The following is a 24,073-nucleotide window of genomic DNA, read 5'->3' on the forward strand; positions in this document are numbered from 1 at the left end:
CGGTTAGCAGCAATATCTGCAATACCTTTGGTTTGGTTGGCTCTTACCATCAGGAGACCCACTTGCTCGTTTGCCATCCAGTCAAATAAAAAAAAATAAAAAAAAATCAGGGCCTGCTTGCAAACCTATAAAACGACAATGAGGGCTATCGCGTATGAATTCGCCACTAGAGGCGCTAGTGTAGCGTGAGGTCTCCGAAATGTCAAATTTCATAGTTTTTGGGTGAGCTACGCGGGTTTATTTATAATTAGAATAATTTTATGAATATTTTGCAATATCTGAAATTAATTATGGCAAATATGCGTTCCGGGGCAATGAATGTCTGAGTTTTGAGACAGTTATGTCTTTCGAAAACCTTTGTCCTCCCTTTTTTCCGAACAAAACGGAGACTATGCAACACTGTGGCATGCTCGATATTTTTATGGTACGGTTTTAAGGTGTATTAAATATGATTTTAATCTAAACTTTGTTTTCACGCCCGTAATAACAGACTTTGAAAGCCATACTTAAAAACCTCACGCAACAGTGCGCCATCTAGTGAGACAAAAAATGATAGCCCTCATTGTCCCCTTGCGATGGAGGCTCGTATGCTAGAGTACGTACGGATACACTTGGTGGGGTCCGTGGCGTCCGTGGTCCAGGTGGAGGGGCAGTAGCAGCGCGTCTCGCTGCGTAATTCGTTCAGCGCCACGCAGCGGTACGCGCAGCCGCAGTCCTGGAAATAATATGGAATACTAGCTATGTCCTACTTATCCTACAGCTGTTCACTAACGAAGGAGCGCCCGTCCACATTTTATAATTGTAGTTGTAAACGTATCCGTATGAAAAGAATTTGTGTCCGTAGCTCGAATGTGGCATTTTTTTGGTGTCCGTACCGTCAGTCACGCACACTTAGACAACGTGTAAGCAGCCCCGGATCTAAGGGGGGGCAAATCGGGACATTTGCCCCGGGCGGCAGTTTCATGGGGGCGCCAAATCCTTGAGACAAGAAATGAAGAAGAAAAGAAGAAAAATGCTACTCATTGGCAGTTTTAACAGTTTTTCTCAAGCACTGAAGGGAGGGGGCGCCACCATCAACGTTTTGCCCCGGTTCTTCGAAAAAACCCGGGGCTGCGTGTAAGTACGAGGTTTTATTGCACATTGATAAGAAGCACATTAAGAAGAGAGAGAAGGATAAGAAGCCGTGGAGGGGCGCTCCTTCATGAGTGAACAGATTTACTATGTAATACTGTATTACATAATGTTTACCCGCGGCTTCGCACGCGTAAACCATAGATCCGGCAGTTGAATTGAAGTTCTGGGATTCTACTTAATTCCCATGGGAATTCCCAAAAATTAAATCAATGGTCTTCATTGACTGGTGGCACCTGGCACTACTAAACCCGGTTGAAATTTCGTGAAGTAATTTTGTGAAGGAGCAAACGTACAATACCTAGACACACAAGGCACATGACATCAAAAACTGTCTTAACTCAAAATTTGGGGCTTTTGAGTTAAGTGTATACAGAAAAATCTAGAAAAAATGCTCAAAACCCACGAGCCATGAGTCACGACAGTTTTTGATTTCATGTGCGATATACATTATACTCACAAACTTTCATATTTATCATATTTGTAATACCTATTAGTAGGATAGATGCGAAAGATTGTATGTTTGTTTTGTTACTCCTTCACGCTAAAACGACTGGAGGGATTTGGATGAAATTTGGCAAGTACGTAACTACTTTTTATAGTAAACGGCACAAATTGCCATCTATAGTAATTAAAATATCCTTACGTGTATAGCGGGTATGATCCACACTTCGCCGGGGCTACTCCGCTGAGCCACCGACACCTCGCTGTAGTCCCGGATGGCGCGCGTCGTGTCGATGTAGGACCAGCCGCCGCCCCCATGCTGGCCTTGACCTTCGTTGGTGTTGCCACCTAAAACAGACATTTATAGAGTAACCACTTGCCAGCTGGGGCGTGCATTGAGGGTAGGCAGTGTCAGTGTTCAAGTGTTGCCTACGTTGTTGCGATGGGCTGGCGCGATGCTGCAGGCGCAAACTCAACTACCTACCCTGGGATTGACTCACTGCCCGCCAAAGCTTGCCAGTATTTTAGGGGGCATTTTACAAATACAAATACAAATAATTTATTTGTAAAACATAGGTTAAAATAGTTGGTACACTAATCATAGACTTGTATCAGTATCACTATGCTGCGCCCGAGGGCATACAAATATAAATGTCTTGTTGTAGGTAGGCACATTCAGTCATGCAGTAAACTAAATAAAGTCTAAAAAGTTGCAGAACTATCACGCATAATTATACTCCTCCATTGAATAGTAGGCCTTACCCGCCAAAAAGTTATAAAGTTGTTTTTTAAAATATACGGCACACCCATTTTTATCATTTTTAGCATCCCCCACCCGTTGTCACATGTTTTACAGCGGTGAAGTTTTTGCTTTTATTTATTTTATCCATATTAATATTATAAATGCGAAAGTGTGTGTGTTTGTATATTTGTCCGTTTTTCACGTCGAAACGGAGCGACGGATCGACGTTTTTTTTGGCATAGAGATAGTTTATGGGCCAGAGAGTGACATAGGCTATTTTTTGTCTCGGAAAAATGCACATTTCCCGAGGGAACAGCGCGCGATTACCGAATTCCACGCGGGCGAAGCCGCGGGCAAAATCTAATAAATGTCGCTGTACCTACAGTGCATGAAACAATGCTGAATCGTGCTTTCGAGATTGTTCCTAGGCAGTATAAATACGGTGCCAAATTTGAATAAATTGACATTCGCCGAGCAACCGTTGTTTGATCCACGCTACTAGACTTAGGACAATATCGAAGATGTGTTTTAAATACTGAGATGCTTCTCTTTCTAATGATTTAAGTATGTCACTTTGAAATACGTCTAAACACGCGTTATGCTTAAATGTTCGAAGAAACCAGAACCAAACAACTTACCAATCCAACCTCCTCCCCCTCCGCCCCGTAAGCACCCGCCTCCGCCGCCACCGAAGCCCCCGTGGGCGCCTCCGGCGCAGGCCAGGCCACCAACAGCGCCCTCTTCAAGCGAAGCCCCGCGGATCAGCTCAAAGCCCGGCGTGAGGGGACCAGCACGTGACACCCAGCCGCCACCCGCACCTGAATAGAGTTGAGTGTTTACATCGGACTATTGAAGTATTTTCAGGCAATGAGAAAACCAGCGCGCGACACCCAGTCACCGCCCGCACCTGAATAGAGTTGAGTGTTTACATCGGACTATTGAAGTATTTTCAGGCAATGAGAAGACCAGCGCGCGACACCCAGCCACCGCCCGCACCTGAATAGAGTTGAGTGTTTACATCGGACTATAGAGGTATTTTCAGACAATGAGAGAAACAGCGCGTGTCACAGCCGAGCGCCCGCACCTGAATAGAGTTGAGTGTTTACATCGGACTAATGAAGTATTTCCAGTTATTGAGGGTTGATGAAAGATGACAGGTGAAATATCGCCAGATGGTGGTGGTATCGTAAGGTCCATTTGAGGTTACAGTCTTGCTTGTGATTGGCTCATTTGATTATTTAATTAATCAGTAACGTGAGTTATATATCATAAAATGTGACATAAATGTCCTGATATAAAATCTGAAACTGAAAACAAGTAAATAAAAGCAAGGACCTAGTCTTAGCTCCTCAAAGCGATTCAACCCCCAAGAAAACCTGATAGTTTTAGAAACTTCTCATTCTTACCAGACGTCCGTCCAGGCTGTCCGTACATGTAGCCAGACTCCGGCGTGGCGTTGGTGGCAGGGCGGGCGTGCTGGGAACCATCATCCCGGAAGGCCCCCACTGAGAGACCGCCGCCCCCACCCGCCACGAGTAGTGGTATGTGCTGGCCTTCTTTGTCAACCTGGGAACGAATTATTGTAAAGCTTATAAAACCTATACGCTATTATACTATAGGTTCTCAGTCTTAGCGATAACGCCTTTTTAGGTGTTGAAGATGTATTTTACTATATTTATGTGTTTTATTATTGTTAAAGCCTGTAAATATTTTATTTGATTTCATGATATTTCAGCAATTTCATTAGTTTGAATGAACACCGCTGCAAACACGTTTCACGCTTTTAAATCTTATACCTTTAAACGAGCAATTCTTGTATATATATATATATATATATATATATATATATATATAATATATTTCGGGGATCTCGAAAACTGCTCCAACGATTTCGATGAAATTTGGTATGTAGGGGTTTTCGGGGATGAAAAATCGATCTAGCTTGGTCTCATCTCTGGAAAAACACTGGTTACTGAGTTATAGCCCGAGCGGAGCTCGGTCGCCCAGGTACTTGTATTTAATAAACAAATATTTTCATCTGAGAGAAAGAGAAAGAGAGACATTTATTTACACATATTCGATTCACAGGGTAAAATACTTTGAGAAGACAAACATTTGAAAGAATATCGAATAATAAAATTGAGCCACACTCACAGTGTTGCTGCATTATGGTCCATACTTAATATACCAACCAACGTCAAATAATCAATGTTCAAAATCCTTTAAAGGAGTGTTCGGGCAAACTAAACCAACAATCTGCTGAAATATTCCACAACATTCTAAAACATCTTTTATATGTTGGCACTTTGCCGTACATACTCTATTGATGTTGATGAGGCCACTCACCAAAAATACATAAGTGGCGCCGCCTCCACCGCCGCCGCCGTCCTGCACGTGAGTGTTCCGCACCTCGTGCGTCTTGCTCGTAAACATTATGGAAGAGTCGTTGAGTTTCCGTGAACACTCGTGGCTTTCCTGGGCTGACAGGGTCTGTGGAAGATCAAGGAGCTGGAGTAATTTGTAGAGGTTTTCCCAGGTTTTTCCATCGTATTTTATCGGAGAAGTTCGTATTTATCGTGCTTCAGTAGCCATCGTACGGCCGTTTTGATATTTGACACTAAATAATAAAGTTCTATAGCATTTCTATTCGGATGCCGTCATATACCGACTTTTCTTGATGGAAATACATTATTTACTATATCTATACAAAGGTCCTGTTTAAGGCGACTCATCCCAAAAAAAAAGATCGATTAATTTACAAAAATTCATCACTCTATTTATTTTGCGACTTAGCTCGATGTTCAGCTTCCCTCCAATCCTTGCTCTTTGTCTTATCAACGTAGCGATTTTTAGCGCTAACTCCAACATCCTAAATCTTCCCATCGAAACTTCTATACAACAATATACAAATTTCGATGCTCTTCCTTCGGACTTCGGTCCTCGGGCATACCTATACTTACTAATACTTTTTGGGCATAACATTTGCCGTAAGATCTTTCTAACAGTAAACTTATGTTTGACAGTTTCGCATTCATATTTGGTCATGTCTTTTGACATTTCCAACGAAATAAGAAACTCCGATTGGTAATGTCAGCAGTTGTCTCGGTTACGTTAGAACAAATGGTCGATGCGTCCCAAGCACTACTATGTTCCATGTGACTGGCCTAGAAATGAAATAGGCTGAGTGTCAGACCTTTTTGCAAGCGTTGAGCCCCGGCTGTCCGGGCAGCAGATGGAGCCGCTCGCCGCGATACAGCTCGAACAGCGCGCGCGCCGCCGCGCCGTGCGCCACGCCCGCCCACGCCGCGCCCAGCCCGCCGTGCGCGCCCACCGCTATTATACTGCAACACATTTTCATGTCTTTAATTATCTAAGATCGTTATGATGTGTGTGTCCATCAGAGATCATGATACCACTCATCATCATCAATTGGCACGCGCGGATCCAGCCCTCAAAAAGGTTGTGGTCACAGCCGCCCGAAAATCGGTCAAGTGCGAGTCGGAGCATGAACTCGCCCATGACATGACTTACGCAAGAACGAGTTTTGAATTTGATTATTTCCCTTTTTTAACCCCCGAAGCAAAAAGAGGTGTTAGAATGTGTCTGTCTGTCTGTGGCACCGTAGCTCTTAAACGGTTGGACCGATTTGAATACGGTTTTTTTATTTGAAATCAGGTTTTCTAGCAATAGTTCTTAGACATATTTCATCAAAATCGGTTTAGCCGTTTTTGAGATATTGAACTTTGAAGTTGAAAAATATGTGCCTAGGGTCCAGCTGAGGGTATCAATTAGGAACACCAAATAAACACGTCCGTTGCTTAGCGAGTTTAATCCAGCAAGAGAAAGGAAAAGTACAACTACCTTACATATCAAACTTAGGTCTACCCACATATATCACAGAAGTGACAAAGTCGGGGGTTTTCCGCGCATCAAGACATTGGTCATCTAAGCATCTCTATAGACCGTGTCGTCACAAGTCTATTAGGGTTGTATGCCCATCGTGCCCACATCGGTGGATCCGCCCTTGTCAGTTGGACGACGTCCACTGCTGAACAAAGGTCTCCCCCTTAGAACGCAACAATGAACGACAACTCGCCAATTGCATCCACGTTTCCCGCTACTCTCACGATGTCGTCAATCCAGCTGGTGGGAGGCCTGCCAACGCTTCTGGTTCTGGTTATCTGTCCTTCGAACGACAGATACAAATATCACCCAGGTCGCTACTGTCGGGCAGGATGCCCATAATCATAAGGCTGGCTGCGTTTCCGCGATGTATGGCAACGCCAATGATTTAAATTATGTATTTCAAAGTATTCTATACCATCTACATATGATTATTCTATAAAATGATAATATGAGAAAATATACATATAAACAAAATTCCATAAAACTGTTGTCTGTATGAGTAAAACAAGGTACAACCGTCCCAGTTACACTCACGTATATAATCCTTCGGCGGGCACCTGCCACACTTGTATGCCTTGCTCCACGGTGACGGAGATGCCAGTCTGGTTGTAGACTGCGTCGCACATGGTCTGGTTCGGCCCGAAGCGGCCGGTGGCGCCGCACGGGGTGAAGCGGTAAACTGGAAACGACCCTAAATTAATCTCTCGGGAGAGTTTTCTGGAGTACACAGTACCTACTTACGAGTCACTTTTGTTTATCTTTGTATCTTGTTTTGTTTATTTGTTGTTTACTTGAGTTTGTTTGTTGTTGTTGTTTTTGTTTGAGTATCTTGTTATTGGTACGACTACACTACAAAACCAATGATGTGTGTACTAGAAACTTTTTGCTTATTTGATCATGTCATGATTTTCAGTCTAAGACCCTGTTTACATTGATTCAGTAAAATCGTTCCAATAGCGATACATGCGGGGTCAGTGCTAAGGGTCAGTGTCAATACCTACTACTGGAATGATTTCCATAGAATAATGTAACCAGGGCCTTATGATAGTTTATGCAAAAATAATCGTACTCTTTTACATAACTACTCGTACCTTTATACAGTTACCTAAATAATAACTCAAACTCAAACAGGAATTAAAAAACATATTTTAATCGCGTTTTAATCCTAACTTTGTTATAATTTTTTAATATAATAAGACACCATTTACGAAATTTTCCTATTACTTCTGCTAAGACACCTGCTTTCACTTCTTGGCAAATTTAATTATTTTAGGTCAATGATAATAAACCACGGGATAGAAAAACAAGAGGAAATGGCATGTCAACAAGACAACCGGATCATAAATAAGTTCAAATTAGCACAGTTTACACATCAATTTGGTTGTCGGATTAGATAATTCGAGTAGCATCCGGTAGTTCTGTAGCTTTGTATTAGTTTGTATTCAACCGCGTCTTGAATCTAAATATTTCCGCATTGAGTTCATTTTACAATGCAATATTTAAGAGAAATCTATCGGCTGATTAGTAGATCCATCACTTGATGTACACTGATTAAACGATGTTGATACTTAGAAATTATTTAAATTTTCCAGATATTAAAAAGTAATATCTGGAAAATTTAAATAATTAAACTAAAATGTGTGAAAAGTTGATGATGCACTTGAGTCCCTTGGTAAATTTCATGACCTTTGTCAGTGCCCATTTACGTACAGTCCAGACGCATCAATTTTTGGACCATTTTAACCAGATTGGCATTGAATAATCTTCTAACATTTTAATTCTATCATAATCTTATAACATTTTGCATTTTGAGGATAGTAGGAGGTTGAATTAAAAAAATATATATTGATTTCATTTATCAGAAGTATCAAAATTATCTAAGCCGGGCTAGAATGACAATATGAAAATTTTGAGTCTCAAAAATGATACCAGAATAAAGTTTCATTAAAAATGCGAGGACAGCTTTCGCTGGCCAGAGTCGAACTGCTAGGTTCTGATTTCTTAATTAATTATGCTGTTAGGGTTTAGGTGTTAGCTTCAAAAAACGTAGCACTAGAAAACGTGCGAATTTATTTTTCACGTTTTTTCGATTTTTACCACAATCATCATCAGCCGAATGACTGATAGGTATCTTGTAAGTGGTCTCAACAATACATTAAAAATCTGCATCTGAATCTGAACTAGCAATTATTTTGTGATTGTAGCGATTTCTTATGTAAGTATTATTTGCCTGACCTGGTGTAAATGCGCATGAGAGCTGATTTGCTGAGCTGAACTGGTTTGGGTAAAAACTAGGACATCATATTTCGTCTAGTTTTTCTTATTCCGTGGAAGAAGCTATACTAATTGATTGGCAAAGATTCCAGTGAACGTGGCAAAAAACGGAATTAGCGTCGTAGTTTGCAAGAGGAATGCTTCACTTTTCGCAATCTACCGTGAATAGGTACTAATATTATAAATTCATGGTTTTACGTTATATTTGAGATTAAAGCACTCGTTAGTAAATATAAAGTTATTATTCATAACGTAAACGAAATAAAGCACCTTCTCGCAAACGTCGCCCACGTTCATTAAAATCTTTGTCACACTGTTGATTTCCTAGCTAGTCTAGTGCCAAAACTTGACAGACACAAAAAAACTGACAATGATATGATTCTATAGGATTTACTTTTTCCTTTAAGGTACGAACCCCTAAAACAAAAGAGTAGAAACAGAAAACAAAAGCCAAACACAAAGAAAGAAAACGATTTATTAAAAAGGTCAAAAAGGAAAGGAATATGTTACAAAAGGTAAAGAAGTAGAAAAAGCAAGAAAATTACTTATAATTAGAATAAAGCTAACAAGAAATGTTTTAATTACATGTTTTATCGATGAACGCGGGATGAGGCGTGGTCCTTTCCTCGAAGTTAGGATCGTAGTAGTTGTAATCTCCCAACTCCGCTGGGTCTATGTTGAGCCCAAAACATTCCGGTGCCATCGAAAAGTCGTCTATAGCTGAGTCGGAGTAGATACGCATCCCCATACGAGTCTTAAACTCTAGATAATAGCTGTGAAATAAGATTATTCATATGTAAAATGATATATCACGGGTCATCAACTTACAAAACTAAAGCTTTTGACTCAGTGAGCTAAGTATATGTTTGAAGTGAATGTATAAGTTAAAGTTAAGGAACAAAGGATATACCTAGCGTATGTTCAAAATTGAGTATTCATGTGAATCTGGATATTAGATTTTTACATTATTTCATTTCAGTTCAACAGAACACTTGCATGAAACTATGGCATACCACAAGGCACTGTGTTCGGTCCAACGTTGTATCATTACCTAATACTGAACTGGCCCGCAGTATAACGACAGTTTCAAGCAGTTACTTACCGTCTAGTGATGTTAGGAAGAAAGATGGCGGCCCTGTACCAGTTCTCTCCTTTGTCTTTGGTAGAGAACCATACAGACGTCGTGATGTTACCACGAGCCGTGAGTTCAACAACGTTTACGCTCAACGAGCCATAGTTGCGTCCGTTTTGTTGGTAGTAGAAACGTATCTGTGGAGTTTCAGATCAATGAACATATTTTTTAATTCAAAAATATGCAAAATACAAACACGAGTTTTTAAACTGGGATTCACGTAGAAAAGCGAACAGAAAATTCGAGTATCGTATCATCATAACAAATTTACTATTATCAAAAATTGTAATCAATGTAGCATGTTCAAACTAGTTTAATTAGTACCATGGAGTGAACAAAGAAAGTAAACAAAACATGCTTTGCCGTACTGGTCATCACTGACTGATGGGTGGCCTTAATCTAGAGCCGTATGAGAATCGTATTCTCACTGCATCACGCTACTGTTCAGCAAAGGTATGATATAGATTTTAAAAAACTGTGGGACATAAGTGCTAGTCCTGTTAAACCTTTATTAGGAGATACATGTGGGAGATACAATCCGACTCACCATACAACAGTTATAGTAACTGGAAGAGATGTTCACATGGACTTTAGGAGGTGGATTGAACACCACAGTCTTCATAACGGCAGTCGACGCAAAATCCGCCTTCTCCTTGTTGGGCCCAGTAACGTTCATGTTGACGAAGAAATAGTATCCCAAGCACTGGGATATGGTGTGGTTTATATGAGCGGGGGAGAGGGGAGGGACGACTTTGGTGGAGTACTGGTCCGGGGGGCCGCAGGTGTGGTCGTAGTTGGGGCCGGTCTTGTCGGTTGGTGTGGGCCCGCTGTGCCGAGACCATTTTAAGATGGGTCTGGAAAAGATAAAGGAAGTAAAGATGATGCACAGTGGGCACCGTTAAGCATAGAGAAAGATAACATTTATTTACTGACTGAAGACTCTTTATTGACTGTACTTTTTGTTGTTGTAGATTGTATTTGCATTGTATCATTAAAAGGTACGTTTATAAATAATATATATTGATGAAATTCCACTATTGAGATTTGCCAGTCACAGTTTCGTTTATATAAAGAATATTGCTGTACTTAAGTAAGTAATTAATGCAATTTAGGGGCTGTTTCACCATCCATTGATTAGTGTTAACTGGCGGTTAGGTGTGATGCCGTCTCTATTTGTTTTGTTCGAATAGACAGAGACGGCATCACATTTAACCGTCGGTTAACGCTAATCAATGGATGGTGAAACAGCCCCTTAATATGATAAGTTGATAATGTTAACCCTAGGTTGATATGAGCTCATTAGGATAAATGAAAAGTAAAAACGCTCGTTTCTACTTTATAAATTTGTTTTTTGTCTCTCAAATCTCGACCACTCCATCTTTTTTTTAAAGGGGGAGGCAAACAAGCAAACGGGTAATCTGATGAGAAATGCAATGATGCAATTACTCACGGAGAGTCACTACAAAATTGTATTGTCGCTATTTTTCTTGCATACTAATTATTTTGAAGAATTAAAATAAGAAGTGCTACATAATTGTCGTTTGATGTATTCAACACAGGTAATTTAATAATAACTTTTTAATAACTCACTGAGGTATGTCTTCAAAGCCGCAGTTGTCCTGCTCGAAGTTGCAATACGAACCATAGGGCATTTTATCTGCAGAAAAAAACAAGTTAAAATAAACCCCCGACTTTGTCACTTCAAAGCTCAATATCTCAAAAACGGCTGAACCGATTTGGATAAAACATGGCTAAGAACCATCGCTAGAAAACCTGCTTTAAATAAAATAAAACGCATTCAAATCGGTAAACCCGTTTAAGAGCTACGGTTCCACAGTCACAGACATACATAACAGTCAAACTTATAACACCCCTCTTTTTGCGTCGGGGGTTAAAAATGACCATAGGGATGTCCAGCATTAGAAACATCCCAGACTCTAGGCTACTATTGTTATGCTCAAAAGAAATACTGTTACATTATTGTCTGTAACAAAATAAGACTGAGGGGCTGTTTCACCATCCATTGATTAGTGTTAACTGGCGGTTAGGTGTGATGCCGTCTCTATTTGTTTTGTTCGAATAGACGGAGACGGCATCCCATTTAACCGCCGGTTAACACTTATCAATGGAGTGAAACAGCCCCTAAGGGTAGGTACTGGAATACATACCGCAATTTTTGCTTTCGTCGCTGCCGTCGTCACAATCTTTGACTAAATCACAGACCTGTTGCAACTTAATGCAAGACCATTTCTGTAACAAAATCAAAATAAGTCAAAACATTGGAAAAGATGGCCCGATGCTGTAGCCTTTGTAATTTATTTGTCGGTAGTTACTTACACAAAGCAAGTCATGAGAATCTGAAATTGTAAGTATTTAGATAATTTCGTCTACGAAATAGAGACACCATAGTAATAGAAAATGGAGAATGGAGTTAAAGTGGGAATGGGTTTCCTTGGCTACTTGGGTGGCTAACATCTGGTAGCATGGTGAACGGTTGTGTTGCTCTGAAGATGAGCTCTGGCTGATTTCGAAGCGCATCAAATCTCGAAAAATAGGTAGAGTCATTCACGATGACGCGTGCCGTGGTTCTTATTACAATGTCATTAATGTCTAATTTTGACAAAATCATGCGTCTTCGTGGATGGCACTAGGTATAGTATGGTGTTGGTGATAGATGGGTTTGATTGAGTGATTTGTGTGTGTTCTTACAGTGTGGAGGTGGAGAAACTGCACGACCACACATTTCTTGCATTAAAGTAGCTATCATAAGGTCGCGGGTGAGCAAAGAAGTTGTTTCAGTTCATTGATATGGACCTCCGCAAAGTAACGTCCGATTCAATCCTACTAATATTATATGTAAATGCGAATGTTTGTGTGTGTTTATTGTTAGGTTAGGTTATTATTTTTTATTTATTCAACTGGATGGCAAACGAGCAAGTGGGTCTCCTGATGGTAAGAGATCACCTCCGCCCATAAACATCTGCAACACCAGGGGTATTGCAGATGCGTTGCCAACCTAGAGGCCTAAGATGGAATACCTCAAGTGCCAGTAATTTCACCGGCTGTCTTACTCTCCACGCCGAAACACAACAGTGCAAGGACTACTGCCTCACAGCTAGCGAGCAAGATGGTGGTAGCAATCCGGGCGGACCTTGCACAAGGTCCTACCACCTGCAAAAGGTACTCCTTACTCCTTCACGCTGAAACTGCTGGACGGATTTGGATGAAATTTGGTATGTAGGTAGCTGGACATCTAGAATAACACATAGGCTACTTTTATCCCGATATTCCTACGGGATAGGCATAGAATATTGAAATAACAACCTTTGGACTTAGAGTCATGAAAATTTGGTATGTAAGTAGCTGGACCAGTGGAATAACACATAGGCTACTTTTTATCCCGATATTCCCACCTGATAGGGATAAAATCTTGAAATTTCAACTGCTGGATTTAGAGTCTTAAAATTTTGGACAGTTGTACTTAACACAACCTCAATGAAGACCACGATATAAATTTTGGGAATTCCAGGGGGAATTTTATAAAATCCCGGAATTTCAATTGTAACTACCAGATCGAATAACTTACGCGTGCGAAGCTGCGGGTAAACTCTAGTAGATTATAATTGTGCCAACATTTTCTAAAACATAATCTTACATTCATAATCTTGCACTTCAACTGGCGCGGTTGGCAGGAGCCGTTGAACACCGGCGGCTCCGGCAAGCAGTCAACCATGCGGATGTTGTCGATGGCGATGTGAGGCAGCGCCGAGTCAGCTGACACTTGCGCCGGCCTCGTGATTTCTATCATTATGCTCACTTCCTGCTGCATGCGACCGATCATAAGTCGCATTGGGTGCCACCTGCAAAGCAGGCCAACAGTTATTAATATTATATTAAACATAATGAGCCGGATAGCTCACGTCTTAAATCGAGTTTAGCCCACATCATCATCTGTCAGCCGAAAGACATCCACTGCTGGACATAGGCCTCCCCCAAGGCTCTCTACTCAGACCGGTCTTACTTAATTGTGCTTTCCGCATCCAACTTGATCCCGCAATCTTAACTAGGTCGTCGCTCCATCTTGTTGGAGGCCTACCGACAGCTCGTCTCCCGGTCCGCGGACGCCACTCGAGAACCTTCTGACACCATCGGCCATCAGTCCTGCGAGCAATGTGCCCCGCCCACTGCCACTTCAGTTTCGCAATTCTTCAGGCTATGTCGATAACCTTAGTTCTACTGCGGATATCTTCATTTCTGATTCTATCCCGCAGAGAAACCCCGAGCATAGACCTCTCCATAGCCCTTTGAGTGACTTTGAGCTTCCTAATGAAGCCCATCGTTAGCGCCCACGTCTCAGATCCGTATGTCATCACTGGCAACACACACTGGTCAAAGACTTTTGACTTCAAACACTGCGGTAATTTGGACGAAAAGACCCACATGTTTCGGGCTAATCCGTAGCCCTTCCTCTTAGGAGCAACGCGACTCGGCGGCACATGGCAAATGGTAAATACTCGTGCTGCGTTATCGGTGAGTGTTAACGTAGGTACCTTTGCAGTGCGATGTTGCTGCTAGTGTTGTGTGCTACCCTACATTTAACAGTTATAATGAAAATAACGATGAAAATGCTCGCTAAAACGATCTTGCTTTATAATTATGAGCAATATAATATTCGCTAGAATGCTCAATACAAGTTAAATGCTCAAATTTATCAGAACCTTTTGACTCTTTTGGTAAGTAAGTAATTTTCACTAACAAATATTTTTAAACTTACACTTCGAAGTTATTCCCGGCAACTTCTTGCAGTATCCACTGAACCTCAGACATGGTCGATTCGGAGACCAGTCGTATGCTCGCGTTCTGCATCTTACTCTGATGCAGCTTGGCTTCGAACTGTGCGAAAGGGACAAATAATTAATATTAAAGTCAAAGTTATAGGTAGCGCCACCAGACTCGCTCACGCACTCAAGAACATGTCATGTCATGTAATGTCAGCGGGATTTTGACATTTACTTATTCATTTTATTCATTCTCCTTTTATGTAATCAGTTCTTCATGTAGCTGCGTGGTCATTCACTTCAACTCTCGTTGCACTACCTATAGTTACCAGTTTGTAACACATTTAGTAACTTTCATCCTTTTTATTACAAGATTTTATTTAAATAGTTTCACCTGTCCCGTTGTCTGTCTGTCTGTACTCAAATCTTGCAAGTTTGCAACCTACTTATGTATATTGCGTGACAATACAATAATCTGGTAGTCACATCCTGGTAGTTCGGCCAAGATCGTGTCCGCAGGACGAAACTCTTCAACGGTTAATGACATCGACTTGAAATTTGGTATATAAGTAAATGTAGTTTGGGTGGCAATGCAAGTACAGTCAACAAAAGCATAGTCGGCAGAAAAAGCTTGTATTAAAAATTAAATTTTTACCAATAACATATTTTACACATTTTTATGATTTAATTTTGTTAGTCATATAACTCGTAAATTAAATAGTCTCGTACCTTACAAAACTCCCAAAGACCACGGAAGGGGGGTGACTTTATCACCATGTTCTCCATGTAGGGATCCACAGGAAGATAGAGAAAGTGACCTGAAAATATTAATATGAATGAGAATTGGTTCCAAGACGAATTTCACAGAGCTTACGATTGCTTCACACAAACCGGCGCTACTCGGTGTCGAGTATGAAGGGGTTGAGGCATAATAAGTACCTAAGTAAGTACTTCAAAACTAAATTTGGGACATTTTGATAATTTTTCATTAGCCTCGTATTGGATGGACTGGGGCTTTATCTGTTATTCTACTTGCCAGTGGGGATTAGATACATAACAACCTACGCAATATACAGTTTTCCATTGAAAACTTTGTGAAAATGTTAATTCTGTACATTTATTCAGAAAAACTGTAGGCGGCTGTACGTTTTTAAAAGGTTACTATAACTAACTAGTCTGTTTGCGTGCGTCACAATCCGCATTGGGCCTGCGTGGGCTAAGCCCTCTCGTTCTGAGCGGAGGCCTGTGCCATACTGTGGGACGTATAAGAAATAAAGTTTTATTGCAGATCACAAAGCTAGGTAGGTACCGTTGTCATAGGTAATTTCGTCGGTAATTGAAAATATATTGTTTGCTTATAAATAACTGTACAAATTGCTTATAATTGTACAAAAAGGAAATACAAAAAAGATTACAACCAAAAAAAGTGCTAAGTACAAAGACGGACTTATCAACCAACAAAATAGTATGAAATAAAAAAATGATTATAATAATCCGAAACCGCCGAAATACAACTGCCTTAATAACCTAATCAACAAAAACTTGGAAAATGTCACTTCAAAGATCAGTATCTCAAAAACGTCTAAACCGATTTTGATGAAACATGTCTAAGAACCACCGTTAGAAATCCTGCTTTCAAATAAAAAAACCGCATTCAAATCGGTCCATCCGTTTAAGAGCTACGGTGCCACAAACAGACACACAGGCAGACAGATAAGCACATAGCGGTCAAACTTATAACACCCCTGTTTTTCCGTCGGGGGTTAAAAAAAGGACAAAACAAGATCAGTAGACCATACCTTAGTATAGTAACTTCAAGTTCAACAGTTGCGATGCAAACATTAATGTGAATTTTTGAGCAGGTAACGATTTTGATTTTCCTATGTGGTCTATACCTAGTGACAACCACGAAGACGCGTGATTTTGTTAAAATTAGACATTAATAACATTGTAATAAGAACCATGGCACGCGTCATCGTGAATGACTACCTATATTTGGTAACTTGGCAGTAAAATATGGCAGCGGATAACTACAAATTTGAATCCCACCCGAAAAACCTTTCGGTAGCGAAGTCAGGGGGGGCTATTATGAAATTCGAAAATCGTATCGTCTCTCTCTCGCATTAAATAATATAAGCATCTACAGCCAACAGGGCCGGTGCCGCTGCAGACTCTGCGGAATGCCTCAAACGGCGCAAATATGTAGGCATCAGTAGTGCCTACATTTTTGATCCGTTTGGGGTAGAAACCATGGGTCCTTGGGGTTTGAGTGCTTTTAATATTTATAAATCATTGTCGTCCAAATTGATTACGGCTTCGGGTAACCAGAGGGCTGGCTTTTTCTTAGCACAAAGATTAAGCATTGCCATACAGAGTGGTAATGCTGCCAGCCTTCTGGGCACCTTACCACCTGGCAGTGATTTTGGGCAACTTTTTTATTTATAATTTTAGTTTGTATGTAGTATTAGTTACCTTTATTTTGTTTTATATTATACAGGCATTGTGAAGTTTTAATTTATAAAATAAATAGAATTATATCTATGTATTAGACAAATACCGTGAATATTAAAATTAACCAGTGTTAGCATCAGGTTACTGCAAGATACGAAGTTGGAATTTTGCAGAGACGGCGAACCGCTTGTTTGTTTGCCGCCTACTTTGTAAAATAATACTTATATACTAGATATAATAACTTGAAATAAAGGATATATGATAATTATTTATTATAAGATAAGGTGTACGTTATGGCTCTATTATTTTGTAGGAGCTAGACAGGCTTACGGCTGACCTCTGGCATTTCTCAAGCCCACGCGCTCCGAAAAGCAGGAGAAAAAATATCGAACTGTCACTTTACTGAAATTCATGGTGGACTGTGACCTTTACACTGACTTTGGAGAGGTGGACCTTCATTCAGCATCGGCCCTAGGCTTGTACAGTCACTAAGATTACTATCCGACACAATAAAGCGTGCATTAAATATCCGATACGACTCTATTTGTCTGATATACACTTGACCTGAAATGTGTGTTTCAGAATCTATTTTTTTTAAATTTATGACGGTGGAATCATTCTACACTTCCACTGAACGTAGATGAAGGGTCCACGGAAAGAACGTGTCTAGTCACCTAAGCAACTTTTTGAGTTATAGCGGTTTGAAAGTTAGTCATCACGAACAATTACTATGGTTACCATTTATTTAAAAGATAAAAAAATAGTTTTTATATTGTTTTCAGATTATTTAATTCAGTGGTAAGTCATAGTACTTTGTGAGCTCTACATTTTGAGATTAAAATCTCAATTTAAAAAAAGGTGACTAGATGTTCTTTCCGTGGACCCTTCAGATATAGTTACATACATGATTAGTTCTAGTTTTGTAACCATAGGGATCCCACACATCCCTGTATTATTATTGTTCTTTTCCTGTATTTCTATTATAATAGCATTTTTTTTATTTATGACGGAGGAATCATTCTACACTTCCACTGAACGTTTAAGTACTCGAAGTTTTACATGTAAATGTTTACTTTGAGTTTTGTAACTTGTAGCTTAGGGACCCCATACATCCCTGTATTATTGTTGTTCTTTTCCTTTATTTTTTTCTTTGACTTTATACTGTACTTTTTAAGTATTTTATTTGTAATTATATTATTTTGAAAAAATGACTCTGTCAACATTCTTGCGGCGCATTCTTCTTGGCAATGATGGTCTTTCCGAAAGCGCTGGTCAGTAGTTTAAAACAATGACGTGTAAAAGTGCCCATTGCGGCCTGAATAAATGATTTGAAATTTGTAATCAGTCAATCAGTAGGGAATCGACATTTTAGGATTATACCAGTCAAATTTCAAAATTAGGACAAAGTATACCAGTCAATCTTTACGTGTGTACGTTTTAATTAAAAACGCGCGTGTCTCCAATTTACGCACAAACGGACTTATTAAAGTAAGCGTTCTATATCGGTCGCGCCAAGAATAAAGCGGGATGAAAACTTGTTTTTGTTTATTTTGACGGCGATCTGCTCAGGCGCAGCGTGGATGACACAAAGATCTCTAGCATAATATTACTTACTGTCTACCTATGGTCGATAGACAGTCGAACAAAACTTAAGTAATAATATTAGTACATACATACTCGTATACCTAGGTAATCGTTGGGCGATTCAACCGCCTCTTTTCTCTGGTCACATTTTTGTACGAATTGGCTATACATTTTGATGCCGTTTTCGATTATTTGTTAGTTACTAAACTAGAGTACCAGATATAAATAATTAAAAAACTGTATCAGAATATTCGGCCATTTTTCAGAAAAGTCTAGAAAACGAGATTATTGAAACGCTCAAATTATCGCCCATTTGTTGCCTAATGTACAGAATATACCGAGGCCCCTGCCCAGCAGCTGGGATGATGATGATGATGATGTACAGAATATGGATACTTCGCGTGGCCCAACATACACTTGGCTGGACCTAAATACTATTTAACACCTGGGTGACAGAGCTTTGCTCGAGCTAAAACTCAAACACACCATTTTTTCTAGACCATACCAAGTTAGATCGATTGTTTATTCATTCCCGAAATCCCACACACCTAATTTCATCGGGATCGTTGAGCGGTTTCAGAGGTCCCCAAAATAAAAAATATGCCAGAATTGCTCTATTTAACATACAAGTATATTAAGATATTGATTACGCAACGTTTAATTTCATAGGTCTAAGATGGTCTAAGAAACAAGTCCTTCCTGAACTGCTATACTACGAAGTGCAAAATTAGAAGTTCGTATCTTGCCGTCTCGCTTACGCTAATATTATTTAATACGAGAGTGAGGGACAGCACGAACTTCGATTTTCGAATTTCGTACTAGCCCCCCTGTGCATGTTATCTCTGGTCCCGTATCATCCAATCTTGATACAAATCGCTTCGTACCTATGACAGGAAATGGTTCATAAACTCTTTCGGTAATCATTGAATCTGCGAGAAGCGGACGATGCTACAATTTTAGTAGATCATTTGGGAACACCCGATATTTTCATTGCAAAGTCCTATGAGGAATCGAAAAAACTACTGGCCCGTCCGTGTCTAGATCTACGATACTATCAACAGACATAAGTACTTATAGGATATACAGTCAAGTTTAAGGTTAAAAATGTAGCCAATCGATCCATCCGATGTGATGCATTGTTTGAGTTAATTTAAAATTTCGTTTCTTTTATCTTTTCATTGTACTCGTAGTGTCTACTCTTGTGTCTGATATCCTGTCAATCGTTCAAAGGTTAACTGGAAGAGATCCCTTTAAGGGATAAGTTCGCCTTTGTACATCTTTTTATTCTGTGTTCTGTTATTTTCATGTGTTTTTATGTTGCGTAACTATTACAGAGCTTTATCTAATCCTTTTAAAGCTACATTTCCGTTTGGGGTATTTCATTTCCTGATGTGATACGTGAACATTTAGTTCGCGTTTAATTATTACAATACTCAAATTTCATGATTCAGCCTAGCGGTTGCTATGTCAAAATTTTGCCGGATTAGCCCATAAGCAAATTAAGCAATTGCTTAGGGCTTAGGGCATATACTTATGACGTCTTGGGGGGGCACCATAAAAAAAATTGCTAGCACATAAAAGGTAGTACTTATAGGATATACAGTCAAGTTTAAGGTTAAAGATGTAGCCAATCGATCCATCCGATGTGATGCATTGTTTAAAATTTCGTTTCTTTTATCTTGGTTACGATTACTTATGGATGGGGTAGGGGGAGGGGTTAGCCTGTGTGTTATTCCGGACGTCCAGCTACGTACATACCAAATTTTATGATTTTATGAATCTAAGTCCAGCGGTTGTTATTTCGAGATTTTATCCCTGCCCCGTAAGAATATCGGGATAAAAAGTATTCTATGTTTTAATCCTGGTTAGAAAGTAACTTTTTGCCATCATCCAAATTCGTTCAGCTTTTGCAGCTTGAAGAAGTAACAAACATACGCACTCCCTCACAAACTTTCGCATTATAATAAGAGTAGAGTCGTATTAATATAGGTAAAACTTTAAAGGAACATTCAACAAGTCAAAGAAATCAATTTGTTTCTCTAATCAAAGACACTAGTGGTCTTACTGTCAAATTTATGCGCAGTTAAAACAGTGTAAAAGTTCCAGTTTACGACCAAGTTTATATACTTAAACTTTTTAATGTTCGTAACTAAAGTGTTTTTGATTAATTCATGAATATTTGTCAAAAGAATGTTGAAATGTGTGAACTTGACAATTTGATCTCAATATTATTATTTTTTCGTTTATCAACTTTCGGGTACGAAAGCATAAAAAGAGAATAAACAACTGCTGGCACACTTTTTTTTTATATTTGATTTTAATAAACAGTTACTCAACGACTGCGATTAAAAATTGCATATCCGATCAATTTGGTTACGCTAACGCGGGGTTTACATAACTCCGAAATAAGATTTGATTTTTAGTCCACGTATTATTGCGTCTATGGTAGATGATATGTTATTTATTCTTTTAGTTAGTTTTATGCATTCGACGAAAAACTTACATTGCGCTAGCACAAAAAAGTTACAACAGCACTGTTTATGTTTTCTAAGTACTGATGTGTATTAAATACATGTTCAACGGCGCGTCGGTCTAAGTTTGTGTAACTAATATTTTTTCAAAAATTCTCTTGGCAGCGCCAGCTCCCCCCCCCCCCCGGGTTTTATTTGGGGGGTTGCAACCAAGGTAGCCTGCATGTTACGACACTGTTTACAAGGAAGTGTGATGAAAAATAATTTATTGCAGTAAGCGAAGTAATAGTAGGTACATTGACAAATTGGCTTATCTTTAGTTAATTGCTAACGATATGCTGTAATATAAGTATTGTATAGAACATACAATTTCCAGGGGGGGGCAGCTGCTGTCCCCCCCCCCCTGCGTACGCCCATGGATATGCTTGGCATTGGCTGTTGGTAAAAATACTCGTAAAAGAAATTAGAACCCAAACAGACCTCTGACATTTAAAGTTAAAATTATGATATTACTTAATTAGGTATTTACTTATCATATCGCTGCACACTCCCCAGGGTTACTAGGCAAAGATATTTTGTTTATTTGACCCATTGAATTTTTTGTTAAGGCGTGGGAGTGGGAAACAATTTTTACAATCCATAGCTGTTTGCCTGCCGCCCGCAACTTCATCTGCATCATCATCATCATCATTTTCCCAGCCTATGTCCCACTGCTGACCATAGGTCTCTCAGAATGGGCTTGGGCCGTAGTTCCCTCGCGGCCCCAGTGCGGATTGGGAACTTTACACATACACAATTTAATTGCTTCACATGTTTTTGCATGTTTCATCACGATGTGTTCCTTCACCGTAAAGCTGTGGTAGATTTCAAATGTAATTTCGCACATGACTTTCGAAAATCTCAGAGCTGCGAGCCCTCCTGTGTGACTTCGTTTACGCTCCGGAACTTTGCATTTTCCCAACATCTATGTTAAAGCCCAGCTATATTATTTAGGGGTAGTGTAACTATGTGCGATGAAAGAATTTTTGAAATCCGTTCTGTAGTTCCAGAGATTCCCCTGATACAAATAAACACGAAAAAGTTTGCCTCCCTATTATATTAACATACACATATGTGTATAGAGTAGACTGCTTACGCCTATGGCTTAGCTCCCGTTATAGAGCGCTGTATTCCGTGATTTTTTTGTAGTATTCGTCCTATTTTGGTTAGAGTCGTCTTAAGAGCCAAAGACATAATGTCCTTGCTTTTATTTACTTACTAGTTTTTAGTGTTTAAATTTTATTTCAGGTGCTTTATTGAAGATGTTGAGTGGGAGACAATCAGGAATTCTTTTTAAATCAGGATCAGGACAAGCTCTGCTCGTAACTTCATTCGCATGGAGCTTGGCTGAGCCGACCCATGTAATTTTAGAGGACAAGAGGACAATACGATGTGTCCGTGGGACTTTGGCTCTGTATCTTCTCACCAAAAATTAACCATTTTTTATCCTGAATTACTAAAGTAACATCAATTTACTTTCGTATAGTACCTAATGATACTTTGAAAAAAAATAAGATATATTTTCTTTGATATGGATTTATATTTCAAGGTGGTTAGAACTAGGCTCACCTCCGACATTTCCATCGGCGTCGGTAGTTGGTGCTGAGAACTTGAAGCCTTTTGAGCTCTCGTTCAGCTTGACAATATCAGCAGCAGTCGCCACTTGGAAACCAAGTCCGTGCCGAGACACTGATGCGTTCCACTGCCACATACACATGTTACTAAATGAAGCGTTCGTCCCATTCTCAAAATTGCAAAACACTCCCGTAACCTGAGGTACGTAATTGTCTTTATTCACTGCAACGTACGTCGGACCTTCGTGCCGTAAAGCCTTCATTTTGTCAGCTAGTGAATTGGAGTCGTTGCCTATTGTTTTCTCACTCAGTGCGAACCCTTCGTCGTTTTGGTTCTGGTTTGGCTGCTTCCCCATGTCTGCGAGCTTCCGTATCGTGTTGAAGTTCTCTTTCCCTCTCCTCCGGTTCTGCCGTCGGTCCGTCGTCCGGTTCATCATGTTGGAAAGCTGCTGCAGTGAGCCCCGTTCCCTACCAGGGTTAGCGGACCTCGACTTTTGTTCTTTTTCCGCCGCCAGGGTTTTCTTCGTTTTATTTTTTGTTTCGACTTCATGTTGCAAATCGCCTATCACTATAGCGATCACGGACAATGTGATGAGCAGTTTACCAAGCGCCATTAGTGAATGATTGTTTTCAGATAGCTAATATCGTACGTGGGCCGCTCGCGGCGGGGGACGCTATCCGATTCGGAAGGGTACTGAGCATTTTGTGTGTTAACAGCGATAGCGGGGTGTTATTGTCGATGCGGTGTAAATTATTCATAACAAAAGGAGCTAAAAGTCCGAGGCACGCGCGTTACCGCGGTCCCGCTGCCCGCGGGGCTCAGAATTAGGTCCTATTATCCTATCAAACCACTCGGTCACGATCTGGCTCCAGCGCCGCACACCTCAGAACAGCGTTGCAATATGGCCAGTCCACAAGATTCTCTGTCGGTCGATAAGCTTGCAATGTCAGAGCACATCATGGGAACCCACTAAAACTACGAGATATGCCCAAACTGGCGGAACATTGACACTAATTACCTATCTAAGCCACTACAAAAGCATATTAGTATTAAATTCGCAGATATTTTAACACTACAAAACTCATCCAGTACATCCCTGGGAAAACGTACGATCACACAGTTTAAATGGACGATCAGACGAAATCTATGAAAGTTGGCTCCGGGCCTCCTGCGATCGCGACGCGCACTTTATTAGGTCACTATATAACACATACACTATTGTAAAAAGCATTTCTCCAAATATATTGCCGAAAAAATTCAATTTTCGCCACTAATATTACGTTTTAACTCCTCGGTATATCAAGGTACATACATCGCCATCCCACTCCCAGAGCGCAGCGCCGCGGCGGGAGTATGCGGAACTAAACGCCCGTGGACCGAAATAATCATTACTTTTCGCGAGATGTGATCTTAGAGCGGCTGATGCTGCGCAGGTGTCAACCCGCCTTCAGACAATTCAGCCCTTTCCCGGGCTTTCGCGCAGGATGTCGCTACGTCTGGCACCGGATATGAGATTGGCCCAATTAGGATCGCTGCTCGCGCCAAA

General features: G+C 40.2%; 2 protein-coding genes across 2 annotated transcripts in view; one reads left to right on the plus strand and one right to left on the minus strand.

Moving 5' to 3' along the window:
* LOC141444285 (uncharacterized) overlaps positions 1-24,073 on the plus strand; it is a 273,640-nt gene that overhangs the window by 204,678 nt on the left and 44,889 nt on the right. The gene's annotated exons all lie outside the window — the stretch shown is intronic.
* LOC141444274 (tyrosine-protein kinase receptor-like) lies at positions 560-23,956 on the minus strand. The gene is made up of 16 exons (XM_074109765.1): positions 22,522-23,956; positions 15,137-15,225; positions 14,404-14,522; positions 13,285-13,489; positions 11,798-11,879; positions 11,220-11,286; positions 10,177-10,483; positions 9,600-9,766; positions 9,083-9,270; positions 6,758-6,902; positions 5,511-5,658; positions 4,664-4,807; positions 3,724-3,883; positions 2,956-3,135; positions 1,778-1,923; positions 560-715 (listed from the first exon to the last, which is right to left on the minus strand). The coding sequence occupies exons 1-16, from the start codon at positions 23,138-23,140 to the stop codon at positions 560-562; spliced, it is 2,922 nt and encodes a 973-aa protein (XP_073965866.1). The 5' UTR covers positions 23,141-23,956.

The sequence above is a fragment of the Choristoneura fumiferana genome, chromosome 29 (assembly GCF_025370935.1).
Source record: "Choristoneura fumiferana chromosome 29, NRCan_CFum_1, whole genome shotgun sequence".
NCBI classification, from domain to species: Eukaryota; Metazoa; Arthropoda; class Insecta; order Lepidoptera; family Tortricidae; genus Choristoneura; species Choristoneura fumiferana.